Consider the following 14,044-nt stretch of genomic DNA (forward strand, 5'->3'; position numbering starts at 1 on the left):
TTTACTTCTAACAATACCTGGAAAATTAAGTACCTTGCTGAACTGTGAAACTATTTATCATCATTATGGTGTTCCTCAATCATCTGTTACGGCTTAACTGAAATGTCGTAAGCAATATCCCTATAAAGAAGTAAACTACGTATAGCTTTTTTTAAAAAATACAATGGTTTTGTAAATGAAATACTGAAAACAAAGTAAAAAAGTCTAGGCTGCATTTATTAACAGACAGTTTCTATTCAGCATGCCCTTATGCCAGAAGTTGCCCTATGTCAGCAATTTTCTCCCCTCCTTGACATCCGGTCCTCTGATGGATTCCTGGAGATCAGTCAACTCTTGATTTTGCTAAATTAGAGGAATGTGTCTCAGAGATGGAGCAACTCAAAACAAACAAGGCTCTTATTAGATGTCTAAGTAGGGAACACTGAACTCACCTGCCAGATTTACTCAACTTTTCAGAACTAATCTAATTTTATTCAGTGTGGTATCTCCATAGCATAATCATAGAATGGTTTGGGTTGGAAGGGACCTTCAAAGGTCATCTAGTCCAACCCCCCCTGCAAGGAGCAGGGACATCTCCAACCACATCAGGTTGCTCAGAGCCCTGTCCAACCTGGCCTTGAATATGTCCAGGGAAGGGGCATCTACCACCTCTCTGGGCAACCTGTTCCAGTGTTCTACAACCCTCGCCTTCATTCCTTGATCACCTTCAAAACTTTACTTTTTCCTATTCTGGTTCAATTTGAGCTCTTCTATAAGAAATTTCCCATGGGAGATTTCATTAGAGACCTGAACAAACATCACATACACTTTTTTTCATAGCTGAGTTAAACTGGTAGCTCGGAGTAACACTTGATCAAATACTTTCCAATCACTTCAGGCAGCTGAACTTCTAGCGAATCTCTGTGTTACTGGTCTCAGAACAGATAACCTTCTTTTCTAGACTACATTTCAGCCATTTCATTTTTTTTGGTACTTCAGTTTTTGAGATTATTGAAAGATTATAAGAAATACAGAGAGAGACTTTTTACAATGCCGGTAGTGACAGGACAAGGGTTTTAAACTTAAAATAGGGTAGGTTTAGATTGGACATAAGGAAGAAATTATTTACAGTGAGGGTGGTGAGGTACTGGAACAGGTTGCCCAGAGAAGTTGTGGATGCTCCATCCCTGGAAGTGTTCAAGTTCAGGTTGGATGGGGCTTTGAGCGACCTGGTCTAGTGTTCTAGCTGTCCCTGCTTCTTGCAGGGAGGGGTTGGACTAGATGATCTTTGATGATCCCATCCAACCCAAACCATTCTATGATTCTATGAATCTGTGCAGTGGCCTGATCTCTCTTTGGATTGATGGTAGTGCTTATCTTTGAGCCACCAGCGTATTTCATCAGTTTATTCCTCCTCCTTATATCTGCTTTCCTTTTTTTTTTTTTTTCCCCCATCAAAAATCACTAATGATTCACATTGGTGAAATTGGCCCTAGAACAATATTTAGACAACTCCATTAGTATTTATTACTCCATTTTCCCTTCTGCCTGTTCTCACTGCTTTGTTAGAAATGCTGGACCTGCAGCTTCAGCTACCAGTTATTTTAAAAATCTGAGTTGAAGTAACCACTGGCACTCCACCCAACCTGTCTCAAGCTATCTGTCTTTATGTAAGAGGTTTTGTTTATTTTCACTTTAGAGTGCTCTCTTTATTCTTAGCATCTTTTCTTTGAAATCGCTACCGGTCCAGTTATGTCTGAAACCCTTTCTCTACAAGCTTTTCCTCTCAGTTTAATAATCAAGGCTTCGGTAGGAATTAGAGACAACAGCTGATTCAAAACATAACACACAATAGCATGTTTTGACATGCGAGAACATCATTTGTGTGCCAGATGCCCTTGTTTTAGCAAGTCAGTCCATTTTTTCAATGTACTACTCCAGTCCCTTAACACTTCCCAGTAACTACAGCATGTTGCTTATCTGACATTGCCAAAATATCCTCCAAAACAGCCTGCACACAAGCTGTTAAGATATGAAAGTGTTCCCACCTCTTTTGCATCTTAAAAATAAATATGAAAAAACTGAAGATTTTTCTAAATGGATGAGAAAGGTTGGTAACCTAGCAAAATCCATTTACCACCAGACTGTTTCTCAGTTTTGGTCTTCCTTTGAATCAGATTGTGATTCTCTTCCTTATGGACAGCTTACTCTTGACATTTTCTGACTAACACTCTTGGTTTCATCTTTCTAATGATGATAATGGCAAATCTACTGTAATTCTAAAATAGAAATAATTAAAGAATATTTTAGTTTGATAAACGAACAGAACATTCATAAATTTTCTTTAAAGGCAGATCTTCATATGCCCTGCTGCTCTCTCCACATTTCCAAAGCTTAAAGCTACAGAATCTACTGGCTCCTCTGGAGGATCTAGGAGGGGTTTGTTTAATAAAAGAGAAAGTAAAACTACTTCCTTTCAGTTCCCCATTAAAACTATTCTTTGAACAAAGATACAAGACAGTCTTGGAATTTCAAATATGGAGGAAGAGCAATATAATAGGACTGCCACAACTAAAGGAAAACTGTTAACAGTGATCATGTCTGCAGACATCTGGCTCTTTTTAACTAGGTCCTTGGGGACGACGAGATGTCAGGGTGTCAAGACGGCATCCAAAACACAGGCTTAGAGATGGGTCATTTCCTCATCTACTGTAAAATATTTCCCTTTGTATTCAGGATGTGGTGACTTGACACTGCTGTAGTCCCTAAGAGTTAATCATATAAACCGGAGAGAGAAAGATTTTGTTCTGGTCTAAGGTCAGACTGGAAAATGCAAAATAAAATGGGTGAGTAGTTTCAGAAATTAATTTTAAGATCCATGAAATGCATAAGCTGTGAAAATTGATTTTGATTTGGTGCTCTCTAAAAGATACAATGGATTATTAAGATAATTTATTTTAAAAGTAACACTTCCATAAGATGTTTTGTGAAACTTAACCAGACAGAAGTTCCAAAGAAGCTGTCATGAACCACATGCTCATAAAACACTTCAAAAACTTTTAAGTCTACTTCTGTTACTGATTCCAACTACCTATGAGGGACAATGTAAAACCACCCTTCAATTTTGAGATGCTGAGTTTTCTCTAAGTACAATATGCCTTGATGCAGGTAGGCACACAATTTATTGTGAACTCACAAAAAAAAATGTGGAGTGTTCTCTACCTGTAAGTAAATAATTAAGACTGTGGTTACTAACTATCACTTTTCTTAATTATGATCTGAAAAAAAAAAAAAAAAAGTGAAATGCACCGCATTGTGAAAAAGTATCCATGTTTAATTTAAACATTACAAACTGTCTTGGAATTCATATTTATTATGAAATAATAAGTGAAGAATTAGTGAAATGAGTAAATGAAATAAAAGAATGAATGAAAGCAAAAAGCTATTTCTGGACTTTGCCCATGGTGAAGCTTTACCAATGTATGGTTCTTAAATTATTACAGCAAATACATCTTTAGAGTTCATGTGCAATCACTGGGTTTCCCTTATTCGGTTAGTTTCTACAGAGAAAGAAAAGCTAGGTATTTGCCTGATATAATAAAATGTTTAGCACATTTAGAATTGTCTACAGTTCTAAATTCCTCAATCAAATTTCTCCAATAAATCTCCACTCTCAGGCACATGAGGTCCTTACCTTGTGGCTGCAGGCAGTGAAGGAAGTTAGGTTTATTTTGCTTTATGTAGGAGAATTTATAATAAGTTCCTGTTGTGAAATTTCTGTACAAGATGCAAAGTGTTGAGAACCTCTCACTTAAGATGTGTTCCTCATTTGAATGTAGGAATATCCTGAGTCCAGCCTATTCAAAACTCAGTCTGTTTCAAGTTCATTAACAACATTCTGTGCACCGCATTTGCACCTATGATAATTTTGCTAGAAAATGCAGAAGAGTACCATCAAACTGATAAGTGTTCGGTCTCAGAATTTTGCTTGCTTGCAAAACTTAGCAACATAAATCAAATAAAGGTCGAGAAAATATCGCACAGCCAGCAAGTACAAATGCCTCCATCTGATAATTTTCAAATCTAACCACACAACTTCCTTTGAAGAGTCTTGGTTCTCTTCATTAAGATTTGCAGGCTAGGTTTCCTTGATTCGATGGTATTAATATATTCACCTTAAAACTGTATCTATTTCTCCATTTGGTGTGTTGCCCAGCAGTAAAAAGAAAATACGTCATAAATTTTAGAGAACGTTGAACTTGCTGGTGTTAAGCAAGATTATGTTTTTCAATTACGTGTGATTTACTAACCTCCCTAACAGACAACTTCATTTTACAGATGTCCTAAATCTTAAAATCAATTTTAACAACATATTAAGAACTCACAGGCTAGCCTTTGACATATTTTATTTTTATGATTCCTCAATGTTTTAAATACTTTTCCCTTCCCCAGTCATTTTATTACACGAAATCACAAGCAACACCGTTGACCAAGAGCCACTTTTTTTCCTCTGACAGCCTTCAGAGCTGACTTCTAACTCTCAGACCAAAACTTCAATGCAACTAATTTTTTATTCTATTCCTTGCCTTGCATTTAATGAAAAAAGCCACAATTGTCAAATTTACATGAAAAATTATTTCAATATGCTTTTATAATTTTAGAAATGTAATATTAACTGTAATGTGAATTAAATATGCCAAATTTAAAAGGAATTTTGAAGTCCAGCTTTTATAATTTGAACAAGAGCCAGTCATTTTTTTTAATCAAAACCGTGTTAAATATTCATTCATGTTTTAGTGTGAGCACTTATAATAAAGTAAACCCTTCAATGTAGCCATCAACATAGCAAAAGCCTTGGAATAATCATAGAATCAATGTTACAGCATAACACCGAGGCTAAATTTTCAGCCAACATAGGCTAGTATTAAAGGGTTCACATTAAAACACAAGTTATTCTTAACATATAGAAAAGTAGAATTCAAAGCAAAGCAAGGCTATGAGTACAAACAGTGTTACGATTAAGAGGAAAAAAAACATATGATACTACCATATTACAGTATTTTTAAACTAAATTCTTATCCATGACATCAAATTATTGGATGAGGCAGGATGGGAAAAGAAACTCTGTAGACCTTTGCCGTATTGATTATATAGATGAGTATTTTACTTCTCTTTAATAGAAATGTTAATGGTCAAAGAATTTTTAAGACAGCTTGCGTAAGTTTATCTCATTATTGGTACTCAGTATAGACCGCTACCACTAAAAGAGCTGATTCTTACAAGACAGTTAAGGTCAATAACTTCGAAATATCAAGGAAAAAAATCACAGGGAAAACAGAACGTGCATTACATGTTAGATTATTTGAAACACATAATACTTCACCATGCTTGTAAACATTCAATAGGAAATCTATTCTGATATATTCTGGCACTGAAAGACAATTTAAACTCCAAAAGACAATATGTCACATTGTCTAAATACGTGTGTGTACACACACAGACACACACGTACGCGCGTACTCCTGATTGCCCAGACATTCCTAGAGCTCCTTATTACTTACACCTACCAAATGGTAAAAAACAATTTTTTAATTCCTCCTCCATCCCACCCACTAATAAAACCAAAATCAGCCTGTATTGCCACGGTACGCTTTCTGAAGGGACCACTTTCCTCATGACGACTGCAGGTAGGGCTACCTGGCTACAACACCGTGACGATAGCAAAGATTTAACTGCTGAATACTTGAAGTTTTGGTTAATTAAATCAAACTACAATTTCTCCATTGTTTTTAATTTTAATTTTTTTGTTTTGTTTTCAAGTAAAATCAGGCATTTAATCAAAATGTCCTTTTCAATAATCTCTGCAGTGACCTACACCTTCTATGTGGACATATTTTTTGTGTTATACAAAATTGCAATAGCAATTTCAGATTGAGAAACTATCAGACGTAAAAAACATCTGCAAAACCACTATTTTCTGCCACCAGAACTTTCCAAAAGGACATATCATACGTAAGTTGTAGCAAACCAAGCATTTGATATCCCGTAGGATCTCCCTTTCCCTGCTTTATTTAATGTAGAAAATTAACATGTAGGTCAAAATCAGCCAAGAGACTGCGCTTCAAAAGATTCTGCAGTTACGAGGCAGAGAACATCACAGAGTTTCATCTGATGTTCATACATTCTGAAAACTAAAGTAACCAAGATTCTTTAACTGAATTAAGCAATATTCTAAGAAATTACCAGCTCCACAGGCAATGAGATTTTATGGTAAATCAGGGCTATGTCTATGTTTTCCAACAAGTGCGTCAAAGTACCTATGAATATTACCACTTAAGCAGGAACACCAGATACAATCCTATGACCTTAAAAGACTCTTTTACTAAGAAAAGAGTGGAATTTGCCATAAAAAGAAAATTAGAAGAAGAAAATCAAGAAAATATAAAAAGAAAAAACCTACAGTTTTCATCCTTAAGGCGATCTCCCGTGCAAAAGTGCCAAGGGAAGATTTCCAAACACAGAGCCCAGGTTGCAAACCTGTTGAAGATCAATGGCACTCAGCAGAACTAGGCTGGCTCTCAAGGGACCAGTCTGAGCTGAAAACACACATCTGACACAAAGCCACTCGTTTTACAAATGAGAAATAGGGCAATCATAGCCAAAGCAAGGGCTACCAAATCCTTGAGTCCTCTGAAGAACACAGGCCAGATAAGCATGACTTCAGAGACAGGTGACTATGGTTAAAGTTAAACATGATTCTATGTTTACAACAAACAGCTTTAAACCATTAGCAATTTTAATCTTCTCATCTATAAACAAAGTGCTTACAAGTTTTAACCTATGAGTTGAGGACGTTCCACATGCTTGAAAAAAAACCACAAACATTTAGAAGAGTACTCAGATACTTGAGAATGGAGTCAATTTAGTTTTAATAGTTAACGCCAACAATAGTGACAGATCGTTGTTCCTTAAAATTGGTCCTCCCTAGGTCAGCAAATTAATTAAACTGCAGAGCAGAGAGTTAATTTGCTTTAAAAGCAAAAGATTTGAAAACAATTTTCTTATGAACTGGGGACTTTTTCTGAAACTTGTAACTGACACGGAAATGTTGGGGATAAAACATCCCACGTTCCAACGAGCCTTGTGAAGAACTTCAGACAGAAGACACACTATTATGATTCTTCAACATTAAATTAGTTCACTATTTCATTGTCGGAACATCATTCTAAATGCAGAATTAAGATAAATCGGTCTTCTTCACCACACAGAGCAACAACTTTTCCTGTATCTAAAAAGTTAGTAATGCAAATGTCCAGATCATGATAAGAAATACACCACAAAGTATATTATAATTCCATATGAAAATACTTTAGAGAAATTACTTTAAAAACACACACTGTCGGGCAAAGAGAAAATTAAGTAGCAGCCACCTCTCATACAACACAACCAGGATTGCAAATTACAGGAAAAAGTGCGTACTCAGGTTTCATATTTACTATCACTGAACCGAGACACTTAAAATAAAATAGATATCAATTTTACATTTATCTTCAGCCAAGTAAAATATCTAAAAGAAAATAAAATTCCTAGCAAATTCTCCTCTATCATAGATTATCAGTAAATGAAAACATTATCATTCCCATGCTGCTAAAAATTACAAGCCAGTATATCCTCTAAAAAGATCATCAATAGATTTTGACATTACTCACCCCACTGGAGAGGAGCCAACTGAAGATGCTCCAGGACCAGTTGATTAAGAACGCCTTCCACACTTGCTTCCCCTTCACGCTTCAAGGAAGGGTAAATTAGAATTAAGGAAAATTTTGTTTCAGAGAGCAAAAGAGGATGTAATACGTACAACCTCTATTATTGCAAATCAAAACTGCAAGCTAGAGGTTCATTAAAGGTTAATGTTACATATTTGGTTTATTAACACATGAACTGGCTAACAATAATAATTAGAGCAGTTGATATCTTCAGAATATAAAAATTTAATTCCATTGAGGAGTGTTCAATATGAAGATACAAAGGCAAAATCCACCTGAACCATAGTAAAACACAAGGGGAAAAACATCTGGAAGCTGTAAAAATGCAGAACCTGTAAATACATGGCGCAGGATCGGAATTCAAAATGACAAATTAAGAGCAATCTGATAACAAAAAGGATAAAATTGAATAGGGCAATACAAAACAGAACAAATGTGGGCTAGGATAGCTTTGAATATTAGTTCGGACCCAGTTCTGTGGAGGTACAGGGATGTCAGGCAATGCAGGAACCGTGGTGTTACCAAGGGCAAACATCATCCCAGCACCACACAGGCTTCCCAGAACGGGAGCATCACACAGAAACAAAACACAAGAGAGAGGCAGGATCCTCTCTAAGATGTGAAAACACTCCTTTTCCAACTGCGTAATCTTCAAATGAAACAACCATAGGTGAAGTGGTGTCCCACCAGAATTAAAGGCTATGCTCCCAGCAAGACTGTTCAAGGTTTCAACCAATGACTCCAAAAGTACTGGAACCACTTTCCTTAAAAATAGATCTAAAAAAAAAAAAAAATAGAAGAATATCTGAGCTTTTGTAAACAGCTCTTAAATCTGACCAGTCCTTTTTCTGCAAAAGTCTGGAATGAGAGACACATCATCTGACTGATAAAGTATATTCTCATCTACGTCACTGAAATGAAAATTAGCAAGTACTGCAGATAACTAATTTCTACCACAGGACATAATTTTACAGGCTTTCCAGGAGATTAAAAGAAAAGTCTTGAAATCTCAGATCAAAATGAGATCTAACAATTAGTGATGGAGACTCAAGAGCTCAAGGAGATGATAGAAGATGAAAATCAATACACTGTATAGCACTCTCGCAATTTTATTTTATTTTATTTTAATATTCTCGTTATGTCCTGAAAAAAATGTCTTAAATAGCTTTTTATTTTTCCCCTAAAAGGACTACAGATGAAGAATTCACAACCCCCAAAGTGTCTGAAACCTACAAACACCATTAAAGAAAAGCACCTATTCGGAAAATTGAAGGCAGCAGAATTATCACTGCTGCTGAAAAACAAGACCCAGGACATCAACACAACAGAACAATCTCCATAAACCAAACTATAGGATAGAGAATAAATAATTTGGACTACTTCATATAAACAGCAGATAAATAATTCTGTTATTACATCTTTAATGTAAGGACTATAAGTAAGAGAAAACACTAACAAAAACGTAGTATTTAAAAGAGGTTTTAAAACAGAGTGGCTGCCATTATTTGTAACGTTAAACTAACTTAACTGTAATTTACTTAAAACTGGCTCACAGTGGTGCCTGGAATACCACAAATTTTTACTGCTTAAAGCTCCACGGAAAGCATAATGTCTCAGATACCATTATAAAATGACTATACAATGGGTGATTCTCCATACTTTTCCATTGGTAAATGCTATCAAAGTAGAACCATGCACTCACAAGGAAAACACAACTCGAAATTTCAAATTCAACCTAGTTACAGATTATTTCTGAAACCACATGCTCCTTAGATTGGGTGCAAAAAGCATGCATAGCTTTACCTCAACTAATAAAAAAATGACATAGCTACACTTCCAATATCCTGTGTTCAGTTTGGCTTCCCCAGTTCAAGACTCTGAAATATGGGATAAAATTCCCTGGAGGGTTACCCAGGTGACTGAGGAGCTGGAGCACATAACATATTAAAAGAAGTTGAGAGAACAGGGTTTGCTTGGTCTTGAGAAGAGCAGGAAGGCTAAGGAGAAATTTTATGGTTGTCTATTGTAGTCGTAGGGCATTGAGAAGATGGAGCCAGACTTTTCTTGGAGGAGCACAGTTGTACAAAGAGGGGCAATGGACACAAGTTGCAGGACAGGGCGTTACAACAGACCTGAGGAGGTTCCTTCCAACCTATTCTATAATCAACGCCACCTTGTCATCTTCAGATTACGCCACAGGAACATCTAGCAGTGCCAGTGGCATTCAGTGCAGTATTCAGGATGCCCCATGTATGGCAAACTAAACTCTAAGTTGTGTGTCCAGCTCACACAAATCGATTCAGAAAAGATGCTTTATCTTGCCAAAAAATCCCCCAAATAGGTAGGTTTTTAACATGTACCCAAAATCTTGCCCACAGAGTTCACGAAGAATCTAGTCCAGCTTAAACTCTGCTGTCCAACAACTCAAAACAAAAATCAGTGAATTTGATAGCGAAATTCAGCGTAGTTGGTATGATCTAACCTTTCCTAATAGACACAAAGAGCATTGAATTTCATATCACCAGTCTTTGACTCCTGACTGTGTATCAGGCAATTATATACAATTGCTCATTATCGTGCAAATACAAACTGAATTTTGTAGCAAACTGATCACCTTGGAGATGAAAAGTAACCAAAATATCAAGTAATAATATGTCAGAGGAAAAAGAGAGAAAAGCTTAACTCAAGGGTTTGTCTATTTTCTGAGACAAGCCTTTAGACGCCAATTAAAGCAAAGCAGTTGGACCAGGTGGAGCCAACGTATCCTTTCATTCTCAGCTCTCAGTGGAACCTGATAAAAGACAAATGTGCAAGATGTAGAATTTAAAATTGCATGGATAAACGGAAGTACAGACTGACAAAGTTAAGTTTGACCTTGTAGAATCTATCTACTTAACCCCAATTTCCAAACATTTTGACCTTTAAAGGCCCCTTCCAACCCTGATGATTCTATGATTTAGCTGAAATCTCCCTGTGGTGACAAACCTGCTCTTCCACAGGAAGATTCTTAAACGCCTTTGTTGATGCAGGCCTCACTCCCAATAGTCAAATCTTTGTTACTAACAGCACATGCATCAGCCAGGACTGAAGCAGTTGACTTCCAGTTTCCGGTGCAACTGTTCACATTTGGCGGTTCAAGACGTTTTCATTTGCACAATCAAATGAGTTCCAACAGGCCCTCGGAGCCAATCAACACACAACCACCTGATGCCATTTAAAAAAAATAAACCCCAAAATCTACTTTTCCACAGTAGACGCCTTTATTTCACGTTTCTTTAGCAACAGATTGTATATGATATAAACTGTTTCATACCGAAAACCTGAATGACAGTCAAATGAAACAGTTATTTCCCCAAGGAAAGTTTGGTCTTTCATAGTGTCTTGATTTTCTAATGTGTAGCTGGGTACCCACAATCACCACACAGCATGTTATCTAAAACTTCCTCCTTAAAAGGCAATAGATTTTTTAAAATGGTTTTTATCTTAAAGTTACTCATGATTTTTTCTCTCTGCAATATTCCACGTCTTGCATCCTTCTAAAAATATTTCTTTTCAATAACATATTTCTGAGTTCCTTTGCAAACAAATACAGGTGGAAGCACGCACACAATCATGAACAATTCTGCAAAAGTTCATAAATAAAAATTATAGTAATGAAAAACAAGTTTAAATGATTAATGTTCATAGTTCACTTACAGCAGTAGCCTTAGCTATTTTTTCAGCTTTCTGCTTGATTATTATTGTGGTACTTTATTATTAAAACTAATTACATGCAGTTATTGAGGTTCTTAAATAATAGTTACTTTTGCAAACAATTGTTAATGCTAAGAAGCTGCATGGAAATATAAAGCTCCATTCAAATAAAGTATTCCTAAGGAAACCTCTGCTAATGTACAAAAGTTCATGCAATATTCTCACAACCGCAGATTCATAATTATGATAAAGATGGAGTCACCACAAGCTGAATAGACAAACAGAAAAGTAAATTTCCATAACTGTTATCAGTGGTTTGCTGTCAAGCCAGGCAGCATATCAAACGAGATGACTCAAGGTTCTGTCCAACAGATAACAATTTCAAATTTCTGATTGGCTACTTAGATGATGAAATACAAAAACATTCATAAAATTTATGTATTTGGAAAAGATGTCAGTGTTCACAAACCTAATAAATGAGTGGAACTTATGAAGGTCACTTAGATGAAATTCAAAGAAGAAAAGTTCCAAGTATCACCCTGGAAGGAATCAACAAATCTATAAACGAAAGTTGGGAATAATTATTCAGTAAGTTATGCTGGACCGCATGCAAAAAAAAACAAATCAGTCAAACATGGGGCACTTGCAAAAGAAGTCAAGAATAGTTCTCAGAGCAAGCATCATATCTGAAACATGGAAGGTATAGCTTTTATTCTACGAGAAACCTCACCTCAAGTATTGCTTCCAGCTTTGGATCCCACACGTTGAGAAAAATATAGCTATTCTGCAGAACAATATCAGCAGTATGACTGAAAAAAAATGTCCTTTGAAAAAATGTTGGCAATTCGGTTTAAATATAGAAAAGAAAAAAAAATGAGGAAGGGGCACATAGAATACAATTTCAAACATGTAAGAAAGTATTGCAAATAGGACAGGTGTCATAAATCACAGAAATTAATGCTGAAGTAAGAAAAAAAAAGTCTAACTATTAGAAAAGTTAAAAACGAAGTATGACATTTAAGATGGCACTGCAAGTCTTGTTTTTAAAGGCTGGTAGAACCAGGTTTAGAGTATTTTCAAGAAAATGACTCCAAAATGTTACAGTCTCATTTCATTGAAATAGCAATTCTTTCACAGTACATTAGAAAATTTATCTGGCTGCAATCAAATCTGAGGAGAGCAGGAGACAGAGGGAGGAAAAGGAGTTTAGTTTTCAAGTCACTCTCTGACCTAGCCCTCTGCATGGCTGCACAAATCACAGAATAATTTCTATCGAAAGGCAATTCCAGAGTCACTCTCCAATCCTGTGCTCAAAGCATGGAAAATATTGAAATTGCATCAGGTTGTTCAAGGCCTTATCCAGAATTTTTCAAGATCTTCAAAGACATCAATTTTACAGCAATTTTGGACAACCTGTCCCACTATTTGAGCACCGTCATTGTGAAAAGGATTTTTCCTAGTATCTAACTGGAATTTACCTGGCTGCAACTTGCTACAGTCACCTCACGATAAGCCTCACTTGAAGAGTCAAATGTACCTCCTTGACTGCTGCAACTCTTGGCCTTTGAGAAGGTTCCCCCTGGAGGTCCGTCAGTTTTCCTGGGCCCAAGGAGACCCTCCTATTCAATCCTGCCTACCAGTTCCCCAAAATCTCCTCTCCTGAAGTCCAGGGTCATTATCCTGCTACTTCCTTTACCTCCCTTGGAATACTGAACTCCACCATCTCAGGGCGACTGTAGCCAAGGTTGCCATCAAACTTCACCTCTCCAACTGGATCTTCATGAATTTCAAGTGGCAGATCCTGCACAACACATGCCAAGTCAAGACATTCAGCATCTGTACACAAAAAGTATCCTTAAAGTACTCCAGAAGACTCCTAACCCGCAACTGGAAGACTTCTTCCAGTTGTTAAATGAAGAGTTCATCCAGCTTTGCTTCTCAGTTGAGTGGTCTGTAACAAATACACACTGCGTCACTCTGTTGGACTCCTCTGTCCTTGATCCAAAAGCTTTCAACTGGCCCATCCCTCATTTCCTAACAATTCCCTGTGTATTTTGGCAATCCTTTACACAGAGCACAACAACCCCTCCTCATCATCTCTGTCTAGTCTTCCTGAAAAACACACATCCACCTGTCAGTGCACCCTGTTCACACAAACTACCCGCTGTCTCTGAAACCCCGATGACACCAGAGCTCTGAAACTGCACACTGAGCTCTAATTCCTCCACTACATGCTTTTGCAAGTTCAAGTGTAAGTCCGAGTCAGGCCCAGCCGGCTGCCCGGCAGGAGGCCAGAGGGTGAGGCCTGCAAGGCCCACCACACTTGTGCCTCCCCCTCTCTGCTCCCGCTCAGCTTCTTCACATCTTCTCTTCTCTTCTTTTTTTTTTTTTTCTCTTTTCCCCTTCTTAAATACATTATCGCAGAGGCGTTATCACAGAACATTCTGCTACCAATTGGCTCGGCCTTGGCTATCAGCAGGTCTGTCCTAGGGCAGAGTCCACTGGACAAAGGGGAGCAACTTCTAAAAGCTTCTTACAGAAGCTGTCACCTTAGCACCCCCTCACTAAATAAAACCAGACCAGCATCTGACATGGACTCTTGATTA

General features: G+C 37.0%; 1 protein-coding gene across 4 annotated transcripts in view; it reads right to left on the reverse strand.

The window, feature by feature from the left end:
• The window catches only part of TRAPPC9 (trafficking protein particle complex subunit 9), a 482,809-nt gene that overhangs the window by 255,179 nt on the left and 213,586 nt on the right, over nucleotides 1-14,044 (reverse strand). For all 4 annotated transcript variants that reach the window (XM_086741312.1, XM_086741311.1, XM_086741313.1 and 1 more), the window contains one exon: nucleotides 7,689-7,779. In XM_086741312.1, coding sequence (XP_086597438.1) covers nucleotides 7,689-7,779 — 91 coding nt within the window. The remainder of the gene's footprint in view (nucleotides 1-7,688; nucleotides 7,780-14,044) is intronic.

The sequence above is a fragment of the Chlamydotis macqueenii genome, chromosome 2 (genome assembly GCF_036417535.1).
Source record: "Chlamydotis macqueenii isolate bChlMac1 chromosome 2, bChlMac1.mat, whole genome shotgun sequence".
Lineage (NCBI taxonomy): Eukaryota > Metazoa > Chordata > Aves > Otidiformes > Otididae > Chlamydotis > Chlamydotis macqueenii.